Consider the following 26,649-nt stretch of genomic DNA (forward strand, 5'->3'; position numbering starts at 1 on the left):
GAAGCCAAAGGAAGCAGTTATTAGGTCTCCACGCTGAAAGAACAGCGAAGTGCAGAGGCCTTGAGATGGGAATGAAATGGCCACGTTCAAGGAACAGAAGCAGCCCAGTGGCTGGAGCAGAGTAAATATCCATAGTATGTGGTCCACATTTAGTGAATGTCCAAGACATGCCTTCTAATTCGTCTGTCAACAAAGTGGTCATAAGCAGTCGCCATCAATAAGAAACAAGCAGAGAAAGGGTCTACAGTTCCAGTTACCTCTCAAAAGGCTAAGAAAAACTCAGTTTCTGGTGAACAAAGGTAGAGATGTTTATTTGAAAGAGAATGAATATATCTAGGAGGAGCCTGGCAGTATATTCCCAAAGGCGTGACAATAAAATTCCTTAACGTGTAGTCAGCACCCTCCTACCAAATCTCACAAGCTCAGTACCCTCAAACCTCAACATGTCTGGAAAGTTCGGAAACATTTCCTCCTGTCAGCGGCCCTTCAAGCCACTTCATACAGGACAGCCTCTCCTACCCCGACCTGGAGCCTATCAATCAACGAGAAAATATCTTCCCCCCCCGGGCGGTGCAAACCAACTCCGCGCGATCAAGTTGGATAGAGGACTGGAAACCGAGGGCTTATAGGGCAGTCCTTAACGTCATATCCGGTTGTCCGCTCAGCCGGCCTCGCCTAACCGGAAGTCGCCGGCGTGACGACGCAAAAACGCCCATCGGGGGCGCGTCTCTCTCAGCAGCCAATGGGCTCTGCCTACCTTAGGCCTCGTCATCATTTTGTCTAATCGCGTCCTGTGACGCTCGAAGGGCGGGGAGCAGAGGGAGATACAGAAGCCGAGAGGGGCCAGGCGCCCTGTCGATCTGAAGCCGGGTAGTGGGAGAAGATGGTTTACATCTCGAACGGTAAGTTGAGAGCGGACTGTGGCTTCGACCGGTGACTTGTAAGATCGGACCCCAGGTTCCTTTCATCGTCGCTCGCTGAGTGTTGGACCCGGTGCGGCTTCCCCGGGCTTAGCGCTCCGCGGCCGGGCGTAGCTGGACGCGAAGTCGCCCCGGCTTGTGGCGCCTCAGCAGATGGTGTCCGAGCCGGCAGTCGGGGGCCGAGGTCCCGCCGGCCTCACGCTGAGTATTGGGAGCCCTGCAACTCCGCCTTAGTATAGCAAGCGCTTGATTGTGGATTTGCGAGGGTGGTCTCTCCTCTCGGGTGTCGGTATCCTTAAAACTAGTGAGGACAAGGACGTCGATGCTGTACACGTAGCGCTTGTGCCCTGGGCACTGTTTCAGTTATTTGCTTATCGTCACATTGAATCCTGTTTTACGGGTGGAAACTCTGAGGCGCAGATAGATTAAATAGCTTGCCCAGGATCACAGAGGTAACAGTTAATGGCTGAGTCGGGATTCGAAACCAGGTAGGCTGGCGTCAGCGTCCTTGTTATCTACTTTGCTGCCTCTTTCTACAACGTGTAAAAAGACCGAGCCGACCTAGGATGATAATTAGATGAAAGCTTTGCATAGGCTTTTTCCCCCAGGAGAGGGTAGCTAGTCATACATGGAACGTTTTGCTCGAATTTCAAGGGGCACGGGAAGAAGTACTATCTTCCCCTAGGAGCAAGTTAATTATTACCGGAATGGAGAATCCGAGAGACTTAATTCTGCGACCTCACAAAGAAGATGACCGAAAAGGAAGGACATGACTGTGTCAGATCAATGCTAGAGCTGCCTGCCCACCTGTTTGACTCAGGTGAAATTTTTTGGTGCAGCCTTAACAAGGAGTTGTGGATCACTGGAACTAGGTCTTGGTTCTATTTGAGTCATCTGTTTTTCTCCACAGACGAGTAAGGTAGTCGATGAGAAGCCTTCTGGCCGAGTGCACTTTTGCATTTCTTGATTTTTCAAAATCTCCCTTCCTCATCTCCCACTTAAAAATCTTTGAAACAAGTAGATTGATGGACACTACAGAAAAGCATCAAAATTCCATCTTAGTTTTGGGCGCTTTCAGACTTTAGTCTGTTTTATAGCCTGTTTCCTAGACTTTGTGATATAAGCTTAAGGCTGGAAGCTTTTGTATGAATCATTGAATAATTCCTTGTATTTGTTGTGTCTTACTGTGTTCGCATTATTTTATTTGGTCCACATAAGTAGCCGATTAGGACCCTTTATCGCACTTTAAGAGTTGAGAAACGCAACTGCATTCAAACACCTTACTTCTCTCTGGGGATATTGGTGGAAGGGACATTCTGCCTTCAGAAAGGGAAAGTGGAAAAGCAAGATTGAGTCACAGAGGAAGAAATGACAGGTTCCAATTAGATCCACCTTCTTAGGACTGTATTATCAGCACTTAATGGACAAAATCTTTCTCTTACTGTCAGATGACTTTTTTTTTTTTTCCTCTCAACAATCTTATGTGATGGCTAGCCCTGGAATACTTTTTGTTGGAGAAAGAAAATGTCACATCAGCCAACGAAGCAGAGCTAGTAAGAGGCAGAGAACTAAGCCTGTCATCCATCCTCTAAAGTTTTGTAGCCCCTTGCTCTCAGTAGCACAGTGAGAGCTTAGATCCAAGTGGATATCTGAAATTAAGCTGGTCAAGGAGACAAAAGTAAACCCTCGTGGAGTGGGTAGAGGTGATTGGGGTTAACTCTTGGGATAATGGAAAGGAGAGGTAGTTGACAGTTATTCTTCCCCCCAAATATTCTGACATCTTGATTTGCAAGGCTGAAATGATAGTGTACCAAATTATGTTATAGCTTGTATTAAAGTGGTTTGAAAAATAGATCCAGTTTTGCTTAAGATAAAACGAGAGTTTATTAGAATCAAGAGTATGCAATTATAGAAAACAGTAGTTATTTTAATGAAGAACAAGACAAATTCTCTTTACTACTTAGAGCATACACACTCTTTATAAGAATTATATAAAAATAATTGATTCCAAAGCCTTGTAAGAGTATGAATAAGCAATCTTTTTATACAGGCAAGAGACTTTGTAAATGAAAATACTCAACACGTTTAGGAATATGGAAGTGATGTGAGCATTCCTTTATATTCACCTGTCCCATATGTTTCTTCGAAGTACTTGAATAAACAGGTATTTTTACACCCATGTTGATAGCAGCATTATTCACAGTAGTCAGAAGGTGGAAGCAACTCAAGTGTCCATCGACAGATATGAGTGGGTAAACGAAATGTAGTATATACATACAAGGATATATTATTCAACCTTCAGGAAGGAGATTTTGACACATGCTGCAACATGGATGAAATTTGAAGACATGCCAAGTGAAAAGCTGGTCACTAAAGGACAGAAATTGTATGATTCTTCTTTTATGAGGTTCCTAGAGGAGTCAAATTTGTAGGGACAGAAAGTAGAATGGTGGTTGCCAGGAGCTGGGTGGAGAAGGTAATGGGAATCAGGGTTTAATGGGTATAGAGTTTCAGCTGGAGAAGATGAAAAAGTTCTAGAGGTGGATGGTGATGATGGTTGTACATCAATGTAGAATGTACTTAATATCACAGAACTGTACTCTTTAAAATGGTTAATGATTGGTAACCATTGTTACATTTTTAAACCATGATAAATGTTTGTTTCATATATAATATATATTGTTTTATATAAAATATGTTATATACATATACATATATACACACACACATATATATGTAAAACAATTTTTTTTTTTTTTTGAGACAAGTCTCGCTCTGTCGCCCAGGCTGGGGTGCAGTGGCGCAATCTGGGCTCACTGCAACCTCTGCCTCCCGGGTTCGAGCAATTCTTCTGCCTCAGCCTCCTGAGTAACTGGGACTACAGGTGTGTGCCACCATGCCCAGCTAATTTTTTATAGTTTTTAGTAGAGACGAGGTTTCACTGTGTTAGCCAGGATGGTCTCAATCTCCTGACCTCGTGATCCGCCTGCCTTGGCCTCCCAAAGTGCTGAGATTACAGGCATGAGCCACCGTGCCCAGCCTTTGTTATATATTTATAGAAAGAGAGAAAGTAGTTGAATAGAATGAAGTCACCCACCAAGTTTATAAACTGTAGTAGACTTTTGACATACTAGAGGAATGTCCCTAGATAATGGAACATTACTCCTCCCAACATTTCCTTGGAATGATGCTCACAGATTTCTTCTGGTGTTGGCCATTTGGACCAGTGGGCAAGTTGAAACCCAAGTCAGTCATTGTTACCTAACTAAACGTGATGCCTCTTGGGTTAGGGATTTGTAGCACTCACTAAAGTTTCTTTAATTCTTGTCTGTAGGACAAGTGTTGGACAGCCGGAGTCAGTCTCCATGGAGATTATCTTTGATAACAGATTTCTTCTGGGGAATAGCTGAGTTTGTGGTTTTGTTGTAAGTATAGAAGTGCTTTTAATTGCCCTGATATTTAAGTTGACAGGAGTCCGTTGTGTGCATTATGTTAGGTATCTTAAATAAGCTCAGTTTTCCTGAAACAGTTATCTATTGCAATTTTAATAATAGATTTACACAGGGAAATAGACTTTAGTAATAAAGCTGCTACCACCAGACATCTTATGAGTATATGTTAATTGGATTGGTAAACTTGACCACGTCTTAACCTTGGTGGTAACTACTTCAACCTATGGCTGGGTCTGTCCATTCTAATGCTAAATGACTGGGCCTCACTTTCTCTCTACTATTCTTGTTTTTTTGTGTGTGCGTGCAACATTCATTCCATATTATATAACAGGTAAATAAAGGGTTTTATATCCTTTTTTTAAAAAAAATTCCCAACTAGTGAAGTTTTTTATAATGAAGGGCTAGAATTGGTAAAGGAGACAAAAGTTTAAATGTCTTCATAATTGTAAGCAGTTACTAGATAAATGCATGTTTTGGTCTTTTACATGCTGTTTGTTAGAATTGTTCATCAACAATTAAGAAGTCTTACCTATTCCTAAATTTGAACATATATATTTGAGTGTCTCATGATCAGAGAACTGTAGGGATGGAAAGATATGGGAGACAGACTCTTTTTTCATTGACTTTACTGTCAGTAAATATCTTCATATTGCAAGGGTGGGCATGACTGTGGGAGGTGACCATCAGAGGAAGTTATCCCAGATAAAGGAAACCACGTGAAGGATGAAGAAGTTTGAGTATCAGGCCGTGGTCTTTATGCTTAATTTGATCTTAGCCGTGGTCTCGGAAATTAAATTTTATGGCTGTATATAGCATAAATTAGATGGTGTAGAATGTAAAATGGAAGAGATGGTTCCATAGAAAAATACAACAGGGCACAAGAGAGGCCCTAAGTTACCCAATCCAAAACTTACTCTTACAAATTTCACCTACTCCATGTTGTTTATAAAAGCACTTTATAAACTCAGTTAAATCCTTCCATATAATTTTACGAATCATTTTTAAAAATTCCATTTAAATGGATTCCCAGAAGCCCTGTGCCTTTGCCACACCACCCTCGGCCCCTCCTTCCCCAAGATGTTAGGTAGACTTTTGCAGGGGAAATGAACATGAGACACTGTAAAAACCCGATGGCTGATTTAAAGTGGAGGTCAGGGATGACTCTGGTTTCATGCTCTGTCTAGGGGAGTTACTAGCAAATAAGAAATACAAGGAAGGGTGATTTGGTGCACAACATGGCGCATTCAGTTTAGACACATGCTTAAGTTCAATGGTGTTGTCCAGCTGGCTGCAAGAAATGTGGGTTAGGAGCTAAGTGGGTTTAGTAATCCTCTCACAGAGATGAGAGTTAAAAACCATGGAAATATATTTTAGAATGTTGTCAAAAGTGATACCTTTGTTGTTTTCTGCCCCTTGTTTCAGTTTCAAAACTCTGCTTCAGCAAGATGTGAAAAAAAGAAGAAGCTATGGAAACTCATCTGATTCCAGATATGATGATGGAAGAGGGTACAGCTTTTTAAATTGATAGTTCTTTTTATCTCTTTGTATATCTTAATTAAATTAGATATTTTAGGTAGATAGAGTTAGATTTGTGGAAATTAAGAGTTTGAATCCTGTTTTAGAAAATTAATGCATTACTGTAAAAGTCAAATTGCCTCTGATTTGATAATAATCAGAGTTAATCTGACAAAACTAAAATATACATCAAATATCCCATGGGAAAAGTCTAAATTAGAGGATGAAAACTGATGGCCAACATTAAAATCTAAAGATTTCTTTTTAACACCTGGATTTCCAGTTGCTAATTAAAAACTTAGAAGACTGCCAGGCGCCGGTGGCTCACGCCTGTAATCCCAGCACTTTGGGAGGTCAGGGCGGGTAGATCACGAGGTCAAGAGATCGAGACCATCCTGACCAACATGGTGAAACCCCGTCTCTACTGAAATACAAAAATTAGCTGGGTGTGGTGGTGTGCGCCTGTAGTCCCAGATACTCAGGAGGCTGATGCAGGAGAATTGCTTGAACCCAGGAGGTGGAGGTTGCAGTGAGCTGAAATTGTGCCACTGCACTCCAGCCTGGAGACAGAGTGGGACTCCGTCTCTAAATAAAAAAAAAAGCCTTAAAGATCAAGATCAACTAGCACTGGGCTAGGCTTATGTTTTTACCTGGCAAAAAGCAGCTGGAGCTGGGTTTCACTGGGGCATTACTGGAGGTGCTGTTCAGTTCATCACAATCCTTTCTTGACTCAGTTCCTTGTGTGCATTATGTATCTGGTCCCTTTAAGTGTTTTATTTTTGCCTCCTGACCTAAAATGGTAGTTTCTATTTTAAATTGTGTTTTAGGATCATGCGGGTGCTGAAAAAGAAAAGGGTCTAGTTGAGTGCTTTTAAAAGGAGACAAAGTTGTGTCTATCAAACAGTTGATACTAACTTTTTGTTTTGTTAGGCCACCGGGAAACCCTCCCCGAAGAATGGGTAGAATCAATCATCTGCGTGGCCCTAGTCCTCCTCCAATGGCGGGTGGATGAGGAAGGTAACTTCAGATCTGAAATTCTTTTGTAGGATTTTGTTTTGAAAATGCTTCTGTAGTAATGTTTTCTTTAAGAAGTTGCCCAACAGCTTATAATTACTCAGACATTATTTGGAAATATATTTGTTATCTTAACCCTTGAAAAATTCACTGGCCTTATTATCAAAATGTCTTTTGAGAAAGGTTTTATAACATGTAATAGGTTGGGCTTTTCACACAGATCCAAATTAATAACCAGTAACTAATTATTGTAACATTTTCAGGTAAATGTCTGCTCTAAGAAGCAGACAACTGGACATGCACATTCACAGCAGAAGGAAACCATCAAGAAGTGGAAGGCCGACCATGCTGAGCAGTAGATGAATGTGTCTGTCTAAACAAGGACTGCTCTGTGTCCTCACAGATGAATGAGGTCATGCTAGGAATTCCCTCTACAGGGAACTGGCCTGACTGACATGCAGTTCCATAAATGCAGATGTTTGTCTCATGACCTTTTTGTATAGTTTATTAAAGTATTAATATAGTTTTAATAAGTAAATATTTTTAGGTTGCAGAGTGGACTCCTCATCTTTATATTCAAGAAAAAACAATCTGAAGAAAATGAATAAAAGCCTGTGTATTTAGCACTGTTAGTGTCACCGTTTCAACTTCTGAAATACTGTTCATTGTTAACTTTTTCTCATTTATAAATCACACTATTTATTTCAGTAGTATGCATATCATATCTGTGCTCTTGAATTAATCTTTATCTTTAATATATTTGTCTCATCAATCTTTAATACATTGTGTCTGATTTGCTACCAAATATAATCATCAGGGTATTTATAAAGCCATAGCTAACAAAACTGAGCTACAAAATAGAAATTTACTAAATAGTCTTTAAAATCATGGACTTCGGCCTGGCGCGGTGGCTCACGCCTGTAATCCCAGCACTTTGGGAGGCTGAGGTGGGCGGATCACCAGAGTTCAGGAGTTCGAGACCAGCCTGCAACATGACGAAACCTAAAATAACAAAAATTAGCCAGGTGTGGTAGTGTGCACCTATAATCCCTGCTACTCAGGAGGCAGAGGCAGGAGAATCGCTTCAACCCGGGAGGTGGAGGTTGCTGTGAGCACGCCACTGTACTCCTGCCTAGGCGACAGAGTGAGACCCTATCTCAAACAAAATAAATAAATAAAATGGGCTTCCATGCTATCTTGCCAAATTTGCACTCTATAGTGTTGCTCAATATACTGCCTACTGGCTTTAAAATCCATCTGCATACTGATAACTTACATGCTTTGACTAGAGTGGAAGCTCTGAGACTAGGAATTTTGTTGTCTTTACCCCAGTCCTTTGAATAGTGACTACATGTAAGATAGTCATGTAGTACTTACTGGAAATAAATATTTATTGGAAAATGAATACAGATAACTCTACTTCTAGTGTTTAATAGGCTTTGAAACCAAGTGTTCAGGTGAAAGCCTTTTTTATATTGATTTATCAGCATTTATTCAACCCTGTTTGTCAGGAAATGGGATGTTGTGGCATAAGATACCAGTGTTCAGGATGAAGAAGCAATTACAATGCAGCTTTCAGGATAAGGATAACAGTTTGCTGGCCACTTCAATTATGTGTCAGGTTTTTTTTTGTTTTTTTTTGTTTTTTTTTGTTTTTGAGACGGAGTCTCGCTCTGTCGCCCAGGCTGGAATGCAGTGGCCGGATCTCAGCTCACTGCAAGCTCCGCCTCCCGGGTTCATGCCATTCTCCTGCCTTAGCCTCCCGAGTAGCTGGGACTACAGGCACCCGCCACCTCGCCCGGTGAGTTTTTTTCTATTTTTTTAGTAGAGATGGGGTTTCACTGTGTTAGCCAGGATGGTCTCAATCTCTGACCTCGTGATCCACCCATCTCGGCCTCCCAAAGTGCTGGGATTACAGGCTTGAGCCACCGTGCCCAGCCTTTTTTTTTTTTTTTTTTTTGAGACAGGGTCTCAGTCTTATCCAGGCTGTTATACAGTGGCTGCTCACCGCAGCCTTGACCGTTTGAACTCAAGTGATCTCCCGCTATGGCCTCCCTAAATGCTGGGATTACACGTGTGAGCCACAATGCCCAGCCTGTAAATTTTTACACATTTTAAATTCTGACGAAGTGAGGGATACATATAATGTATACATATATGCAAAGTGAGGTAAATGTATAATGACATTTTCATTATACAGACACATGTGAGGGTTCAGTAAAGTTTTGCAGCTTCCTAGATTGTATTGCCAGTGAATGGCAGAGGCATTATTAAACCTCCACTTTATAGTGGGGAGACCATGGCAGAGTCTCAGTAGGTGGTTGATTGTTGTTACTGATGGCTTTTCCTGAGCATGCGAACCATGGTCCTCTTCTGTCTCCTAGCACTGCTGCTGCAGGACTTGTTCCTCGGGTCTTATCCCGGAGTCCTGGCTGCATTTGACATTCAGGTGTTCTTTGCACTTCAGACAGTGTAAAACACAGGTTCTTGAGTACTTGTGCTTAACTCTTGTCTTTGCTACTCAATAGCTTATGATCTTGAGTGAGTTATGCCATTTTATCCCACTTCACTCACCTGTAAAATGGATTACATTTTTACCAAAGAGTTCTTTATTTAGTATTTAGTCATCACATGCTTATTGGGCACCTACCATGTACTGAAGATAACTGGCAAAGTCTCACGGAGCTTACATTCTAGTGTGGAAGACAGTAAGTGAGCAAGCATGATAATTACAGACTAATGCTTCATGCTTCAAAAGGAATAGGATGGTGAGAGGATAACTGCAAAAGGCCTGACGTGACATTTGAGTTCAGACGTGACAATGAGACAGCTGAGGGAAGAGCATCCAAGGCAAAATGAACAGCAAGTGCAACAGCCCAATGACGGGAAGGGCTTGGCGTGTCTGAGAATGATAAAACAAGTGTAGCTGGAAATGCCAAGGAATGGGGAGAGTGGTGTGAGGTGAAATTAGAAACACAGCAATAACTAGATATGGTCTTTAGGTGGTGGTTTGTTTAGATTCTGTTCCTTGAGCAAAGGGAAACCATTAGAGTTTAAAGCATGAGTGACATCTAATTTTTGAGATAAGTCTTAGTGGAGTGCTGGGTACACAGTATTAACTACATATTTTAAAACAACATGTGGGCAACTATATAAGAACAGATATAGGGGGACAGGACAAGGAATTCGAGTTAAGAGGCTGATGTTGTCATCCAGGTGAGATGAAAGTGGCTTGGGCTAGGTAGTGGCACGGGCATGGAGAAGTGGATGAATTCAAGATCTATTTTAGAGACTGCAGGATTTACTGATGGATTGGATGTAGAAGCTGTTGACAAGTGAAGAATCAAAATGACATTTACTGAGATGGTGAAAGTGAGAGGGGAGGGAATCAAGAGTTACATTTTGAACCTATTTAAGTTTGCAGTGCCTTGTAGGCAATCCAGATGGAGAGACCAAGTAGGCACTGGTTATCAATCCGAATCTCTGTGAGAGGTTCAGCCTGGATATATATATATTTGGGAGTCGTATTCATTGTTAAAGCCAGGAAACTGGATAGTCACCCAAGGAGTGTGTCTGGAAAAGACCTAACCCCAACATTAGAGGCTGGACTGAACATGAGGACATATGAGAAAAATTAAGAGTACATACAGTATCTGGGAATCTAGGAGAAGAGACGTCTGTGAGGACGAAATAAGTTGCGGGTTATCAGCCGACCCCCACTAGGCGCTCAAAAAGCTACGTGTACTATGTTGCTCGCACCCTACACCGACAGGACTAATCACAGAAACACTCCACCCAGTCAATCCACAAGGACACCCCGCCCCCAGCCCCAGCGCCGGGCAGCCCCGCCCTCGCCTTTCCGGAGCCCTCTGGGACGACTCCGCGGCGGCCATCTTGACTGTGGGCACCCGGCCGTGCGCCTGCGCGGTGGGCCTTCCGTCCCGGCAGTCGTGGCTGCGGAGCTGAAGCGAGAGGTTGGTGGGTGTTGGCGGCCACGATGACCCAGGCTGAGAAGGGTGACGGGGAGAACGGGAAGGAGAAGGGCGGAGAGAAAGAGAAGGAGCAGCGGGGCGTGAAGCGGCCCATCGTGCCTGCGCTGGTGCCGGAGTCGCTGCAGGAGGTGCGGCTCGGGACCGGTCTGGGTTAGAACCCTTTACCCTTGCTTGGGTCCTCCGCTGCCGGGCAGGGGGCGGGAGGCGGCTGGAGGCTTCGAGTCCTCCCTGCAGGCCCCAGCCCCTGGTGGGGAGTGCGGAAGTGGTCTTTCCTTTCCGGGTCGTGGCGCGCCGGGACGCGGAGGGCTAGGAGGCGCGGAGCGCCAGGAGCCAGGCGGAGCCCCCGCAGGGACACCGCTCCGTCCCCCCGCACGCCCTACCGGCTGGCTGTGTGCCCTGCGACCCGGGCTATGGCCTCAGCCTCCCGACCATAAAACGACCACGGTGATACCAGCCGCCTCGCAGGTTGCCGTGAGGGTTAAATGGTGGCAGATGGAGTTTAGCACCAGGCTGGCTCACTGGGAGCGTCAGCCTGTACTTGTTAAGAGATAGTTCGGGGTCCAGGCTTTTTCCTTTGTTAAGAAATCTCAGATAATGGAAGTCATTTCAAGCAAGGAAATGGTGGACATTTGTCTAAATATATATTAAGAGCTTGTGTATCAAAAACAACACGATTAGACCAAACTAAACTAACCAGAAAAAATTATTTGCCGTAGCATGCCTGGCAAAGGACTTTAGACGTATGCACGCACACAAAACCTTACTAATCAGTAACTAAAACAGCATTCACGTAGGAAAACGGGCACAGGCAGTGTACAATTCACATAAGTGCTCACATAGGGCAGCTACTAGTTAGCTATCACTACTATGACAGTGCCTGGCACACGGCAAGCCCAGAGTGGCCATTACTGTTGGACAGGCCTGGTTTCTCCATCCAGCTAGTTGAGAAGGCCGACTGGATGGTCTGTAAGGGCCTTGCCAGGTGCTTCCCTCTAGGATTCTCCTACTCTGGGTGGGGGTGATTAGGAGGGGAGAGCTCACACTTGGAGATAGGACAGCAGGTATCAGAGCATGGCATGGAATGGGCTTGTGCAGAGGGCAGTATTGGGCACTCAAGCAAGTACCTCCTCCATCCCCGACAGGGAGGGTTTCTTCAAAGGAGGTGAGGTGACATCTGTTTAGAGTCCTGAAGGTGATTAGGAGCTAACCAGAGGGAGGAGGGAATCTCAGGAAAGAAGAACAGTGTGGAAGAGACTTGTGCCAACAGAGGATGTGAAGTGTTGGAGGCCCAGCGGTAGATTAGGGTGTCTGGAGTTAAGGAAGGGGACTGGAGATCATAGCGGGGGCCATATCATGAGGGTCATGTAAGCCACAGAGTCTGACTTCTTGTGAAGGCAGTGGATCACGTTGAAAGGCTTTACTATAGTAAAAGTCAACATTCCTCGAATGCTTCCGGTGGCCCAGCTCTGAGTTACATGTATAACTCATTTAATCCTCACAGTAACTGGTGAACTGTGGGAACTTCATTCAGAGCAAGGAAGTGGCAGTCTGAATTTGCAGACAGATCTGTGAATTCAGAGCCTGGGCCTGGATTCTATAGCAATGTTTCTTCAGTCACATAAATGCTCAGGAACTGTATGTTAATTTGTCGTGGATAATTTTTGTTTCATTCATTTAAACAAATATTTGTCAAGCTATGTACTATGACTCACGTCAAGGGAACATAATAAGTTTGTGTTTAGGTAGAGAGCAGTAATTGGATACTTCTCAAAGAACTCTCTTTACTGAATTATTTTGATACCTTTGAGTCAGCTTCTTAGTTTAGCTTGTTATGTGTATGTTGTTTAATTTTGTTACCGGCATATTATTTACGAAGGTCACACATCTATGTTTTATATCTGCAGCAAATCCAGAGCAACTTCATCATTGTCATACATCCAGGTTCAACAACTTTAAGGATTGGTCGAGCCACAGACACTCTTCCTGCCAGCATTCCTCATGTCATTGCGCGAAGACACAAACAACAAGGGCAACCCCTATACAAGGACAGTTGGCTTCTAAGGGAGGGACTAAATGTAAGTCAAAAATGACCTGGAGAGAAAGCCTAAGGCTGTTTCCCTGGGAGGACGTAGACACTTAAGTACATCAGAATCTTAAAGAAATGTCTTCATAGCTTTGCTGTGTTTTAAAATAATAATGTCACTCATTTTTCATCAGAGCTAGTGACTTGAGATATAAAGAATTAGTTACAACAAAAGTAAGTCTTTCAGGGTGAATTGAGTGTTGATGAAGGTGTTCTATAATGGAAGACACAGAGTCATCACTCACTTAAAGTGATACATTCAGGTCCTTGTTAACAGGCTTAAACTTAGTGGTTAAGCCATATTTAAACTGTAAGTATCTGAAAGAGATACTATTTCAATCCATTAGCAAATTAGATTGTTACAATAAGCACTTATGGTCTTAGATTAACCATAATTTCAAGGCAAAAAAAAAATTTTCTTGCAGTAAGAATCAACTTTATCCTATGTTACAGATGGTGATTATCAGGAAGATTCTTTGTGATCAGTGATAAATCTATATGTTACATCATAATCCACATTTTACTTTGAAGTTTTAAGTCAAGGATAGTTTTGGGAATGTAAAGTTTCTTTAATTCTGATAGTAGGCCTTAGGGTTCCATTTTTTAGTGTAACTAGCAGACCCTACGTAAGTCCAGTTGTAAGTTTAAATATAACTTGCTGATACAAGAGTCTATACTTCATTATTTATCTTTGGATCTTGTAATTCTACTTTAGGAAATACGTTTAAGAAATAAAAATCAAAAAACGTTTATGTAAAGATATTTATGGACATTTTCTTTATACTATAATAATGAGAACACTTGCTGATCAACATATGAAGGAATGTGACATTGTCAAAATTATAAACATAAGAATCATATAATTGTATGGAAGAGTTTCTGAAATACTTTGTAAACATGAAGTAGGTATGCTTTGATTAGTGCTGTGAGAAATTTTATGAAAAATCACTTGAAAATTTAGCATATAGTTGTTTTATAGCGAGGGCTGCTTTTGACTTATAAAAGATTCCTGGGAATTCTTTTTTTCTCGTCTTGAGACAGGGTCTTGCTCTGTTCTTCAGGCTGGAGTGCAGTGGTGTGACCTCGGCTCATTGCACCCTCCACCTCCTGGGCTCAAGCAGTCCTCTCGCCTTAGTCTCCCAAGTAGCTGGGACCACAGGCCTGTGCCACCACACCCAGCTAATTTCTTGTATTTTTTGTAGAGATGGTGTTTTGCCATGTTGCCCAGGCTGGAGGGAATTCTTAAGAGTAGTACATGTGATAAAGATTAAGGAAATGCTACTTGTTGATAAAGGAGCATTTCCAAAGATTGGATTAAATTAGTAGTTTTTGAATTGCTTTCTCTTCTCATTAAATCCTTTGATTTAATCTCATTAAATCCATCTTTCATTTTTCCCCCCCAGAAACCGGAAAGTAATGAACAAAGACAAAATGGCCTTAAAATGGTGGATCAAGCAATATGGTCTAAAAAGATGTCCAATGGTACAAGACGCATTCCTGTGTCCCCTGAACAGGTTCGATCAACTCTTCAGATTTATTCTTTTATCACCACTATTTGTATCATAATACCATTCACATGTTCTTCCTGTATCACTATGCAAATACAAGATGGGAGTTCCTTATAAAGGAAGAAAACCCCCTATAACTACAGAATACCCGAGTCAGTGTTACAAATGCTTAGGCAAGGCACATAATCTATGAGGTGGGGGTAGGCAAGTTGATGTATTTTGCCAAATATTTGTGATTAAAATTTGCCAATGTATCTAGTGTGGGAGAGAAAAGAAAAGGAGACCCTTATGTTGCCCCTGCCTTGAATAAATTGAGATAATTTTCTGATGGTTTTTCTTTTCAGGCACGCTCTTACAATAAGCAGATGCGACCTGCAATTTTAGATCACTGTTCGGGAAATAAGTGGACAAACACATCTCATCACCCTGAGTATTTAGTAGGAGAGGAGGTAAGAAACTTCTTTACACTAAGAATGGAAGAAGGGGAACCTGATCCTCCTCCTAAAATTCACTTATGTTGCCACTGAGTCCTAGTCATTTCCTAGCACTCTATAACCCTACTTTGAGAACCAGATAGTCCCACCGACTCCTATATCACTCTCAACATTTCTCACATTCAGCAAACGTTAGTTAGATTTTTGGATATGAATCCAGAAAACCTTGAGAGGAAAGTTTTAACAAAGTACTCATCTCCCTCCTCCTTTTCTAGGCCTTGTATGTTAATCCACTGGACTGTTACAATATTCACTGGCCTATCAGAAGAGGTCAGTTAAATATTCATCCAGGCCCTGGGGGCTCTCTTACAGCTGTTCTGGCAGATATTGAAGTAATATGGTCTCATGCGATACAAAAATACTTGGAAATCCCACTGAAAGATTTAAAGGTAAGTTAAAATTCTCAGTTAATTTGGATTGTTTTTAAGATTCTTGGTCAATGAAAGTACACATTACCGAGTTGTTTGTAATATAGTGTCCTTCTTGATGCATTCTTGGCCTTCAGGGTGAGGATCTTAGTGGCTTGAGGATGTCTTTTCTTCTTCAGTTAATTCCCTTCTAGTGCTTTTATTCTTTCTCTGTTTCTTTGGTGTCTCTATTAGTCAAATCAGCAAGCTTGCTTATTTTTGTCTTCTCTTTGGACCTTACTGACACATCAGTTGTCTTATTTTTCATTTTACAAGTTTTTAATAATTTCAAGGAAAAAAAACACTTGAGCATTTTTTATTTCTTTATAAAACCCATAGGATAATACAGAGGTTTGAGCTTTTATTCTGGGTGTGTAACCGTAGCTGCTACTCCTTTGAAGGGAAGTCTCTCTAAAAAGAAGTGGTGAATTTGACCTGACGAGACTCGAGTGTTAACCCTTTTATCTTTGTTCTTCTTTTTAGTATTATAGATGTATCTTGTTAATTCCTGATATCTATAATAAACAGCATGTGAAGGAACTAGTGAATATGATACTAATGAAGATGGGCTTTTCAGGTATGTCTGATATCCCAGTGAAACCTATTTTAAATGGAATTTTCTTTCTTTAATGATAGAGGTAATCTAATTTATGGATTTATTTATTTATTTATTTATTTTGAGATGGAGTCTCACTCTGTCGCCCAGGCTGTAGTGCAGTGGCGCTATCTCGGCTTACTGCAAGCTCCGCCTCCTGGATTCACGCCATTCTCCTGCCTCAGCCTCCTGATTAGCTGGGACTACAGGCGCCCGCCACCACACCCGGCTAATTTTTTGTATTTTTTAGTAGAGATGGGGTTTCACTGTGTTAGCCAGGATGGTCTCGATCTCCTGACCTCGTGATCCGCCCGCTTCAGCCTCCCAAAGTGTTGGGATGGCAGGCGTGAGCCACTGTGCCCGACTTATTTAAATGCTTATTCTGAAAGGATCAGTGTTCCTCAGATACCCTGCCCAGAAGTCCCTAGGCTCCCCACTTCAGTTGATTATCTGTTTTGGGATCTTTGCTGCTCTACAGCTGCTCACTACTCTGCCTTTTTTTTTTTCCCCAGGGATCGTGGTCCATCAGGAGTCTGTGTGTGCCACCTATGGCAGTGGCTTAAGCAGCACGTGTATTGTAGACGTTGGGGACCAGAAGACAAGCGTATGCTGTGTGGAGGATGGGGTGTCTCATCGGAATACTCGGTGAGGAACTTGGAAGGTGGCATTCCCTGTTCCCTCTTCCCTCATAATCTGTTCAACTGTAAATAATAAAAAATCACAGGTTAAAAATTATAAGATAACCATATATTCAAAAGTCTGCATAGGAAACCAGCAAGATTATGGAAGTGCAAATTCCAGCAAGGCGAAAACGAATCATTTTACCCTTCCCATTGGAACTTCTTAATACGGATTTACATCAACAGCCCCTGAAAGTCCTGGTATGTTTTATGTGCTTTCCCATAGAGGAAATGTAAACGGTAGCTTCATGTCTTTAGCTGTGGTTTGGCACAGAGCTACTAATCACACCCTTAGAGCAGAGCTTTATTTCGGCAAGTCATGTAGGAGGAAATCGGCTTTTTCAATCTGAACTATCTGGCTAGTGTTTTGAATATCTGCATTTTTTTGTCATAGTGGTGTTCTGTGGGTGAGTAACTTTATGATGATAGACAGGTAAAGAAAATTACTATCAGGACCAGATTTGCAGCTTGTCCTTCTTCAGTCAAGCCTGACATATGTGAGCACACTCAGGTAATGCAGGTGTGGGCTCTCTGAAGCATTTTGTGCTCCAGAGATGGCTTCTTGCTGCCCCTCAGGATGCTTTCATTCTTCCCGTCCTCCACATTAGGCAGTTTGAGTCTTTAAAAGAGGGCTTAAATTGTCCATGAGAAAGGGTCATCTGCTGCCTCCCACCCCAAGTTCTCGTACATTCTAAAATCCATTTTATTTTGGCTCATCCGTTGTTAGAATATCCAGTGCCACTGGGTCTCAAAGTGTGGAGAAAATGCTGGACCCACGTTTCCTACCAATAAAATAATATAGCAGCTGTCTTCCCAAATTGTAGAAACCTTCTTAGTAGACAGCTTTCTCTAAACTGTTCTCTCATAAGTTTGTCTTGTATTGTCATTGTTGCCTTACATGCTAGTGAGTGTAGACCTCCAAACAACTGTCATATGATAAACACATATTGAATGGGAAGTGAGCTGGATTTAATAGTGAGTATTGGGTTTCTCAGATACATTTTCAAACATCATGACTACTTTAGGTGCCCCCCACTGGTTTTTTCTAAAGTTCCTTTTCTCCCTTCCATCCATTCATTCTGTCCATTCAACATACATTTCTTGAAACTTGCTATATATCACTGTGTTTAATGGACATTTTTGTTTGTTTTTTTGTGTTTTTTTTAGATAGACTCTCACTCTGTCATCCAGGCTGGAGTGCAGTGGCGTGATCTCTTGGCTCACTGCAACCTCCGCCTCCCGGGTTCAAGCAAGTCTTGTGCCTCAGCCTCCCACGTAGCTGGGATTACAGGTGTGCATCACCATGCCTGGCTAATTTTTGTATTTTTAGTAGAGATAGGGTTTCGCCATATTGGCCAGCTGGTCTTGAACTCCTCGCCTCAAGTGATCTGCCCATCTTGGCCTCCCAAAGTGCTGGGATCACAGGCAGGAACCACCATGCCCAGCCTTTAATGGATTTGTTCAAACACCTTTTGCACCTTCTTAACCAACAGATTAACCATCTACCCTTTTCTCTTAACTTTAGGCTTTGTCTGGCATATGGAGGATCTGATGTGTCAAGATGTTTTTACTGGCTAATGCAGCGAGCTGGGTTCCCTTACAGAGAATGCCAGTTAACAAATAAAATGGATTGTCTTCTTCTGCAACACCTTAAAGAAACTTTTTGTCATTTAGATCAGGTGGGAGCAGAATCAATATTGCTGATTATTTTTGTTTCTAGGAGAAAGTTAAGAGATTTAAAAGATACTTAAAAATGTAACAGCATTGGCTGGGCGCGGTGGCTTACACCTGTAATCCCAGCACTTTGGGAGGCCAAGGTGGGCGGATCACGAGGTCAGGAGATTGAAACCATCCTGGCTAACACGGTGAAACCCCGTCTGTACTAAAAATACAAAAATAGCCAGGCGCGGTGGCGGGCGCCTGTAGTCCCAGCTACTCAGGAGACTCAGGCAGGAGAAGGGCGTGAACCCGGGAGGCGGAGCTTACAGTAAGCTGAGATTGCGCCACTGCACTCCAGCCTGGGCGACAAAGTGAGACTCCGTCTCAAAAAAAATAAATAAAAAAATAAAGTATCAGCATTATACTGCCTTTTTCAACCCAAGATAAAGCCTTGAGGAGAAAGCCCTTAAGGAGTGAAAGTTTTTTGGGTTTTTTTGCTAAGGTCTAAGCAGTGAGGGTGTGTTTCAGGCTCTGGAAAACAGTTTGATTTTTTTAGGAAACAGAGTTTAGCAAATTTCTCTGTCTCATCTTGATAAAAGGTGAAGATAAACCTTTAGGTGTAAGGAGGATAGTAGGTAAATATGTAAGTACAGACATTTTGTTAAATGTTATAATTTGAAGCACTTTCTTAATATTGCAAACAATGTTTAATCATTGCTATATATGGATTGGTATCCTTTTTTTGTTTGAGACTTGTTTTTACTTTTTTCAGGTACTAAATTTTAAAAAATTAGGGAAACATAAAAATACTGTAAATTTCCCAGTTACTGAGGGAATTTGCTTATTGTTTTGGGTCATTGTTTGTACTAATGTATATTGATAATGGAGAAAACAAATAATGTAAACAGTAGAAATTCCAGAAATTTTAGATAGAGGAACAAAGTATAGCTGAATTCCTATTTTAAGTTATAGTGAGAGTGGTACAAAGCTGTAGGTTGTCCTTTTTATAGGTGATATTTAGATGATGGTGAGGTTGAAGCATAATTTGAAGAGTTTACATGCATTCTTACTGATTCACTGACAGCATTTTTTCCTGGAATCAGGACATCTCTGGGCTTCAGGACCATGAGTTTCAGATTCGACATCCTGATTCTCCTGCCCTGCTTTACCAGTTTCGATTAGGAGATGAAAAACTCCAGGTAACTTATAGGTGTCTGTTTCCATGGGTAGAAGGAAAGTTATCCAGGTTCAGTCACACTGAGAGAATATGCACTTGCTGGAAACATTGTGAGATCAGAATGTCAACTGATTGTAGATTATCCACTAAGCCAACATTTAAGCCACTGGTATAGAAAAACATCTTTCTAGTTAGCCCCTATATGAGGAGTTGTTAATTAGAGAGAAAGGTAGCATTCTTTTTAGGAAATTATGAAGTAGATTATGAAGTACTTTATATTTGTTTTGAGATTTCTCTCATATGGTGTCATATCACCCATCTAGTTGGATGATGAGTGAGTTTTCTGGCCTGTGGTACACCAGAGAAATAATGCCACTCCCAAAAGAGAAGATTGCCTAGTCTAACTTAGAGAATCTGATCTGCCAGTTTTGTTTTTAGAAGAACAGTGTTTAGTGGATCAGTTTTTTTCAGGAGGCAGTATCTTTTGTTGATCACTTTTCCTTCCATGTACAGGCTCCAATGGCTTTGTTCTACCCTGCAACTTTTGGAATTGTTGGACAGAAAATGACGACTTTGCAGCACAGATCTCAGGGCGATCCTGAGGATCCTCACGATGAACATTACCTGTTGGCCACACAGAGCAAACAAGAACAGGTCCGTAGCGATTCTGGTAGGAGAAGAGAGAGTTTTGTCCCTGAAGGAGAAATTTGTCCAGCGTTAATAGGCCATTGTAATCAGTTCTATCTTCCAGCATAACACTGATATTAGCTTTTAGAATTGTAGATCAACTGAAGTCTGAGTTTAAAATCTGGAAGACAGATTTCTCTATTCAGCAAACATTAATTTTCTGAATGCTAGTCCATATATTTAAAAGTTAATGACACTTTCCTTTTGGTGTGTATCATTTACTTACATTATCTACTTCTGAATATTTTTTCAGCAGTATTTTCATTAAAATCTCACCTGTTACTTAATTTTGTGAAAGATGCATGGCATAGCCAAAGAGCTGAATTCCTTTGTTGAAAGCGGATCCCCGTAATACGATGTCTGGTACAGGGGCACAAATTAAAGGTCTTGTCTGCTAATGAAACAGCACCAGCTCATGATGGAGACTAGATTTTCTAGTCTTTGTTCCTCCCCAGAGGCAAACATGAGGTGGACTGATAGGATCTGAAAGTAAGAATTCCTTAACAGTCATGGCCCATGAATCCCACTGGAATACTCCATTTAAAAACTCAGGGCACGGGGAATAAAGTCTGTCTGCACTGGTTTTTCAGTTTTAAAATCTAACCAGTGATGATACAGTTCTGAGAGCCACCCTGCCTACCGGCAGCTACCCTGCTTTGGAATGGTCAGAGCATCTTTATCTGTGCACCGTCTCTCATTCCTGTTACCTGGGAATGGGTGCTGGGCAGTTGTTGTATTGCTGCGTGACTTTTGTTTTATACTAGTGCATAGTAGTAGGGTAGGGAGGGATCTAGCTAGACAACATCAACAGTGTTCTGTTGTAGTAATACCACCTACTTGATTGTCCTTTTGATTTAAAGTCTGCAAAAGCTACTGCTGACCGAAAGTCTGCATCCAAACCTATTGGATTTGAAGGGGATCTTCGTGGCCAGTCCTCTGATCTTCCAGAAAGACTCCATTCCCAAGAAGTAGATTTGGGGTCCTCACAGGGAGATGGCCTGATGGCTGGCAACGATTCCGAGGAGGCCCTCACTGCGCTGATGTCCAGGAAGACTGCCATCTCGCTGTTTGAAGGGAAAGCCCTGGGCCTGGATAAAGCCATCCTTCATAGCATAGACTGCTGTTGTAAGCACATCCAGGGAGACCGGGAGATAACAGTGAAACAAGATAGCAGTTAAATAAATTAGTTCAGTCTAGGATATACTTGTGCAGTATAACATATTCAATGAAAAACAGTTAAGCGCCTACTTGACTTGCATTGCCAGGTGTTGGGAATACATTAATGAGGTAGAATGGGTTTATAGCCTAGTGGAAGAAGCCAAAATAAGTCAAATTATTACACAAATGTGGAATTACCACTGGCAGGGTACTGTTGAGCAGTCAGTATCCTTTAGCTCAACTTTGTAGCACCTGCTAGTGGTAATTTCACATTTGTGTAATAATTTGAGGAATTTCACATAGAATCTTTATTCCCTAGGGGATGGTATGGAAGGTGGGAGGCAGGGAAAACTTCCTTGAGGAAGGTGGCCCTTGAAAGAGATGTAAAGGATGATGAAAGGTGTCAGTTAGCAGTAACAGATAGGGTAGAGGAAGAAGCCTGTGAAGATCAATGTGGCTGGGAAGCAGAGTGTGAGGATGAGGCTAGAGAAGCGGGTGAGGACCACCCATAGTGGATCTTGTGGGTCCCTTTAAATATTTTATTTATTTATTTATTTTCAGACAGAGTCTCACTCTTGCTCAGGCTGGAGTGCAATGGCGTGATCTCGGCTCACCATAACCTCTGCCTCCTGGGTTCAAGTGATTCTCCTGCCTCAGCCTCCCAAGTAGCTGGGACTATAGGTGCACACACTACCATTCCCAGCTAATTTTTGTCTTTTTAGTAGGGACGGGGTTTCACTATGTTGGCCAGGCTGGTTTCGAACTCCTGACCTGGTGATCCACCCGCCTTGGCCTCCCATAGTTCTGGGATTACAGGCGTGAGCCACCACACTCGGACTGTTAAAAATTTTGATCCTAATCCTGCAAGTAGGATTGCAGTGGCGTGGCAACACGCCTACTACCCCTGGCTGCAGTGTGGAGGGTGGGCTGGAGGGAAATCTTTGAGAAGGCTATTGCACTTGCCCAAGCAAGAGGTGTTGGTGGCTTGGCCTAGAATTATGAATGTGGAGAGAAAAGCATGGAGGATGTCACTGTCTTTTCAGCATCCGATGATACCAAAAAGAAGATGTACAGCTCCATCCTGGTGGTGGGAGGTGGTTTGATGTTTCATAAAGCTCAAGAATTTCTGCAGCACAGAATTCTCAACAAAATGCCACCATCGTTCAGGCGAATTATTGAAAATGTGGATGTGATCACAAGGCCTAAGGTAGGTTGTTTTATTCTGCAAGTTGGACTGTATACAAATGAAACCAGCCTTGTATGTGGACAGATCAGATCCCAGGAGGCATGGGCTTGTGTCTGAGAAGTTCTTGAGGGCTTAGGGCAAGTGGGAAAGTTAATTTCAGCAAGCCATAGATGTGGTGGAAGGTGCTCTGGCCTAAGGTACTGGATTTCTGCTGCTTTCCCCTGCCGCGCTCCCCAAACTAGCATGACTGAATTCCACCTTTGTTGGGCAAGGGGAGGACGGACTGCTCTCAAGCCCTGCCAGCCAGAACAGCTCCATTTTAATCTCTTTTTTATATGAAGGATCTACTTCTGGTCCCTGGACCAGATGATGTTTAAGGATCTTTTTGGTTTGAACTATCTTGAAAGATAAACCCAGGAATTTAGAAATAGATTTTGTGTGTTTTATTAAATGTCACTAACAATTCCTGGAAATGTTCCTATTTCTTTTTAATCCTGAGGGAGGGATTGTGGGGATCTATTTATTCCATTCAAACTTCGAAATAAATAAGTCATTTGTATATGTTCCTGTGTACAGGGTAAACAGTATTTGTGCAATAGTAGTAAATAATAGCATCTTTAGTTATAAAAATTTAAAAGTTTTCTTGGCTATTGAAAGAGAAAGATGCCTTTAGTTCATAAGTACTACTGTCTTTAATACAGGTTGAAAGCCTGGCTTACTAGGTATTGACTCAGCAGGGATTTTTCTCGGCCCCATATTCAAGTAAATGATTGAGTATGTATCTTATGTGATTAGGCTAAAATGTCTTCATCCCTTTTCTAGGACATGGACCCCCGACTGATTGCATGGAAAGGAGGGGCAGTGTTGGCTTGTTTGGATACAACACAGGAACTGTGGATTTATCAGCGAGAGTGGCAGCGCTTTGGTGTCCGCATGTTACGAGAGCGGGCTGCGTTTGTGTGGTGAATGGGGAGGAAATGTCACTGCTGAAGACCAAAAACAAGCTTCTTGGTATAAAAGACTCTTACAGAATATATGTATTGTAATTTATTGGCCTAGATGCTTAAGTGTCATGGACAGTAAATGAATTTGAACTTTATGTTGAGGACATGACATTGGTTTGAAATTATAAACTGCTTTTGAGCAGTTTGGTCAGGGCATTTGAGAATAAATAGGAACTTACTCTTCAGTTGTAAACTCTCTTGCCCTCTCTCAGGGTCTCATAAACTCCCCAGTGATGTAGACATTGCTATTGAAGTTTCTCATGTGGTGAAGCCCTTCATTTAAGTTGGCTCATTGAATCTCATCAGCAGGCAGCCTCATAAAACCATGAGGGGTAGTGTGTGACGAGGGAGAACTGTCCACTCATGCCATTCTCTCTCTTGTCTAGTATTTCATTAGGATCTAAAGTTGTCTGAGTTAAGTGCACTTATGATGTGACTCATATGTCCTTTTAGAATCCCAAATAGGGGGAAAAAGTTTTGGTGGTTTTTGTTTTTTTTTCATTTTCTGTTGGATTACAGAAAAAGAATGGGACCCATTCAAGTCTCAATTTCCAAAGGTAAAGATGGAAGGCTGGGCAGACTAGCTTTTGTTATCTGACATGCCCTAGGGTGAGCTTGGAGGAAGAAAGAAAACAGTTTTTATTTGGCCAAAACAGAACAAATGCTGAAAAGGAAATCTTGTTTTCTTCCTAAAGCTAAATAGAAATGATTTGGGTATAATTTAGAGTTCTTGTGTTATACTGATAATGGTGACTGATGTAGTTATTAATACTACAAACTTAGTCATCAAGCCCCAATTTTTCTTTACCTGAAGGATTAAGTGAAAGCTGCTGGAGTTCATGATGTTCAGTATGATTAGTTGACATTAACCTCTGAGCATCCTGAAGCAAAATCTAAATAATACAGCTATTACCACTGGTGGTCCAGGCTCTAGTGAAACCCTCTGAGCCCAGGAGGAAGAGAAGGCATTGTCCAGAGACAGGAACACAGTCTGGGAGCCCAGCGCTCTGGGAGGAGTGGGAAAATGCTGCTTCCTGCTGCTTCCTCCTAGGCACCTGCTTCCGCCATCTCGCTTATCAAGGCTGGAGATGGGGGTGAGACGGAAGGACAAAAGCAGGGAACAGATAAGAGATGGAAATCAGAATGGAATGCAGAAAAAACTCTGGATGTGGAGAAATGCCGGTACTAGAGCATTTTGTATCAATGGGAGTACCCTCTGTAACTGCTCAGTAGGTTACAAATGAAGAGTCTACCAGTATTAAAAATAGTTTAAACTTGCCAGTACCAACTGGGATGTGTGCCTTCAATTTGAAAATTGTATGTTTTATTTTTTAAATGTGTTAACAACATTATAGAATATTGATGTCATTTATGTTTCTGGGGTGTTTCAATGCAATTTCGTATCAGCTGCCTGTTTTCAAAAACATAATGTATCTGGGCCGGGCGCAGTGGCTCACGCCTGTAATCCCAGCACTTTGGGCAGCCGAGGCGGGTGGATCACGAGGTCAGGAGATCGAGACCATCCTGGCTAACATGGTGAAACCCCATCTCTACTAAAAATGCAATAAATTAGCCGTGGTGGCGGGTGCCTGTAGTCCCAGCTACTCGGGAGGCTGAGGCAGGAGAATGGTGTGAACCCAGGAGGCGGAGCTTGCAGCTGAGATCCCACCACTGCACTCCAGCCTGGGCGACAGAGCAAGACTCCGTCTCAGAAAAACAAAACAAAACATAATGTATTTCTTGTTAAATAGTTCTTCACCTAACAGCATATTGCTCTTATAACTGGTAGAGCTGATTCAAAGGAAGTTGGTTTCTGGTCCAAGTTTGACCTCAACCATGTCCATCTTCTGCTACCAGCACTTACAAGCACTGTGAAAACTGATCATGACAAATAAGTGAAATTTGCTACATTAAACATATTGCCTCAGCCATTACTAAGTGTCCACTTGTAAAGCTGGACACAGTTTTTATTTTATGCTTCATTTTGATTTTTTATCCATAAGACATAAATTAGAAGGCATGAGGTGGCCCTTTAAGGGTAATCTGCAAATATACACATTTTAATAGTCATCCATCTGAAATTGATCCACATTCCAGAGAAGATTCAGTATTGTGCTGTGTGAAATAAGCATTCCCAGAAAAAAACATATATGCTAATATAATGTAACCTCTGCATTAAGAAAAAGATGCTTTTAGGCCAGGCTCACACCTGTAATCCCAGCACTTTGGGAGGCCCAGGTGGGCGGATCATGAGGTCAGGAGATCAAGACCATCCTGGCTAAGACAGTGAAACCCCATCTCTACTAAAAATACAAAAAATTAGCCGGCGTGGTGGCGGGCGCCTGTAGTCCCAGCTACTCGGGAGGCTTGGGCAAGAGAATGGCATGAACCCGGGAGGTGGAGCTTATGGTGAGCCAAGAGAGCGCCACTGCACTCCAGCCTGGTTGAGAGAGGGAGACTCCGTCTCAAAAAAAAAAAAAATTAAAGACGCTTTTAGAAGAGTGAAAAGTTGGAAGACAAAATGCACCATCTTTTGTGTTCTGTCATTCTGTGGGGGTTTTTTCATTTGTTTGTTTTAGACAGGGTCTCGCTGTCACCTAGGATGGAGTGCAGTGGCACAATCACCATTTACTGCACCCTTGACCTCCAGGGCTCAAGTAATCCTCCCACCTCAGCCTCCCTAGTAGCTGGGACCACAGGCTCACACCATCACACTCAGCTAATTTTTAAAATCTTTTGTAGAGATAGAGGTCTTGCTTTGTGACCTAGTCTGGTCTTGAGTGATCCTTTTGCCTTGGCATTGCCAAAGTGCTGGCATTGGAGGCATGAGCCATTGCACCCAGCCCTGTTTTTTAAGTAAACCATTATAATAACTGATTTATAAAAAGGTTACTTCAAGAGGGCTTTCAACTTAAGAATTATTTTCATTTAACTAAGACAGTGAACTCTAATAGGTAACTTTAGGCAAAAGTAGAAAAGTTTGTGGGTAATGTATTTTGGTGTTCATGTTAAAAGGCACCTGTACAAGAATCAAGATATGAATCTAGTTTGTAGAGGGAAGGTCTTACGCAAACACTAAATACAAGTGGTTACACATATACTAGATCATCTGGTTCAG

The 26,649-nt window shown here is 42.1% G+C and overlaps 2 protein-coding genes across 4 annotated transcripts; both read left to right on the top strand.

Moving 5' to 3' along the window:
- Positions 1-656: 656 nt before the first annotated feature.
- Positions 657-8,302, top strand: SELENOK (selenoprotein K). 2 transcript variants are annotated; one of them, XM_025376329.1, is made up of 5 exons: positions 657-902; positions 4,255-4,345; positions 5,795-5,878; positions 6,818-6,904; positions 7,165-8,302. In XM_025376329.1, the coding sequence occupies exons 1-4, from the start codon at positions 884-886 to the stop codon at positions 6,897-6,899; spliced, it is 276 nt and encodes a 91-aa protein (XP_025232114.1). In that variant the 5' UTR covers positions 657-883; the 3' UTR covers positions 6,900-6,904; positions 7,165-8,302. The 2 variants fall into 2 exon arrangements, with proteins under 2 accessions (XP_025232114.1, XP_025232112.1); XM_025376327.1 differs by lacking the exon at positions 7,165-8,302 and having other exon boundaries at positions 6,818-6,908.
- A 2,490-nt stretch (positions 8,303-10,792) lies between these two features.
- ACTR8 (ARP8 actin related protein 8 homolog) lies at positions 10,793-23,724 on the top strand. Of its 2 annotated transcripts, none has more exons than XM_025376135.1 (13): positions 10,793-11,021; positions 12,798-12,968; positions 14,380-14,490; positions 14,829-14,933; positions 15,194-15,367; positions 15,869-15,962; positions 16,493-16,625; positions 18,186-18,339; positions 19,423-19,518; positions 20,010-20,150; positions 21,044-21,308; positions 22,385-22,548; positions 23,350-23,724. In XM_025376135.1, exons 1-13 carry the CDS (start codon positions 10,899-10,901, stop codon positions 23,491-23,493), a joined length of 1,875 nt encoding a protein of 624 aa, XP_025231920.1. In that variant the 5' UTR covers positions 10,793-10,898; the 3' UTR covers positions 23,494-23,724. The 2 variants fall into 2 exon arrangements, with proteins under 2 accessions (XP_025231920.1, XP_025231921.1); XM_025376136.1 differs by lacking the exon at positions 10,793-11,021 and adding an exon at positions 11,180-11,337 and having other exon boundaries at positions 12,835-12,968; positions 23,350-23,626.
- Positions 23,725-26,649: the final 2,925 nt, after the last annotated feature.

This window comes from Theropithecus gelada, chromosome 2 (assembly GCF_003255815.1).
Source record: "Theropithecus gelada isolate Dixy chromosome 2, Tgel_1.0, whole genome shotgun sequence".
NCBI lineage: Eukaryota > Metazoa > Chordata > Mammalia > Primates > Cercopithecidae > Theropithecus > Theropithecus gelada.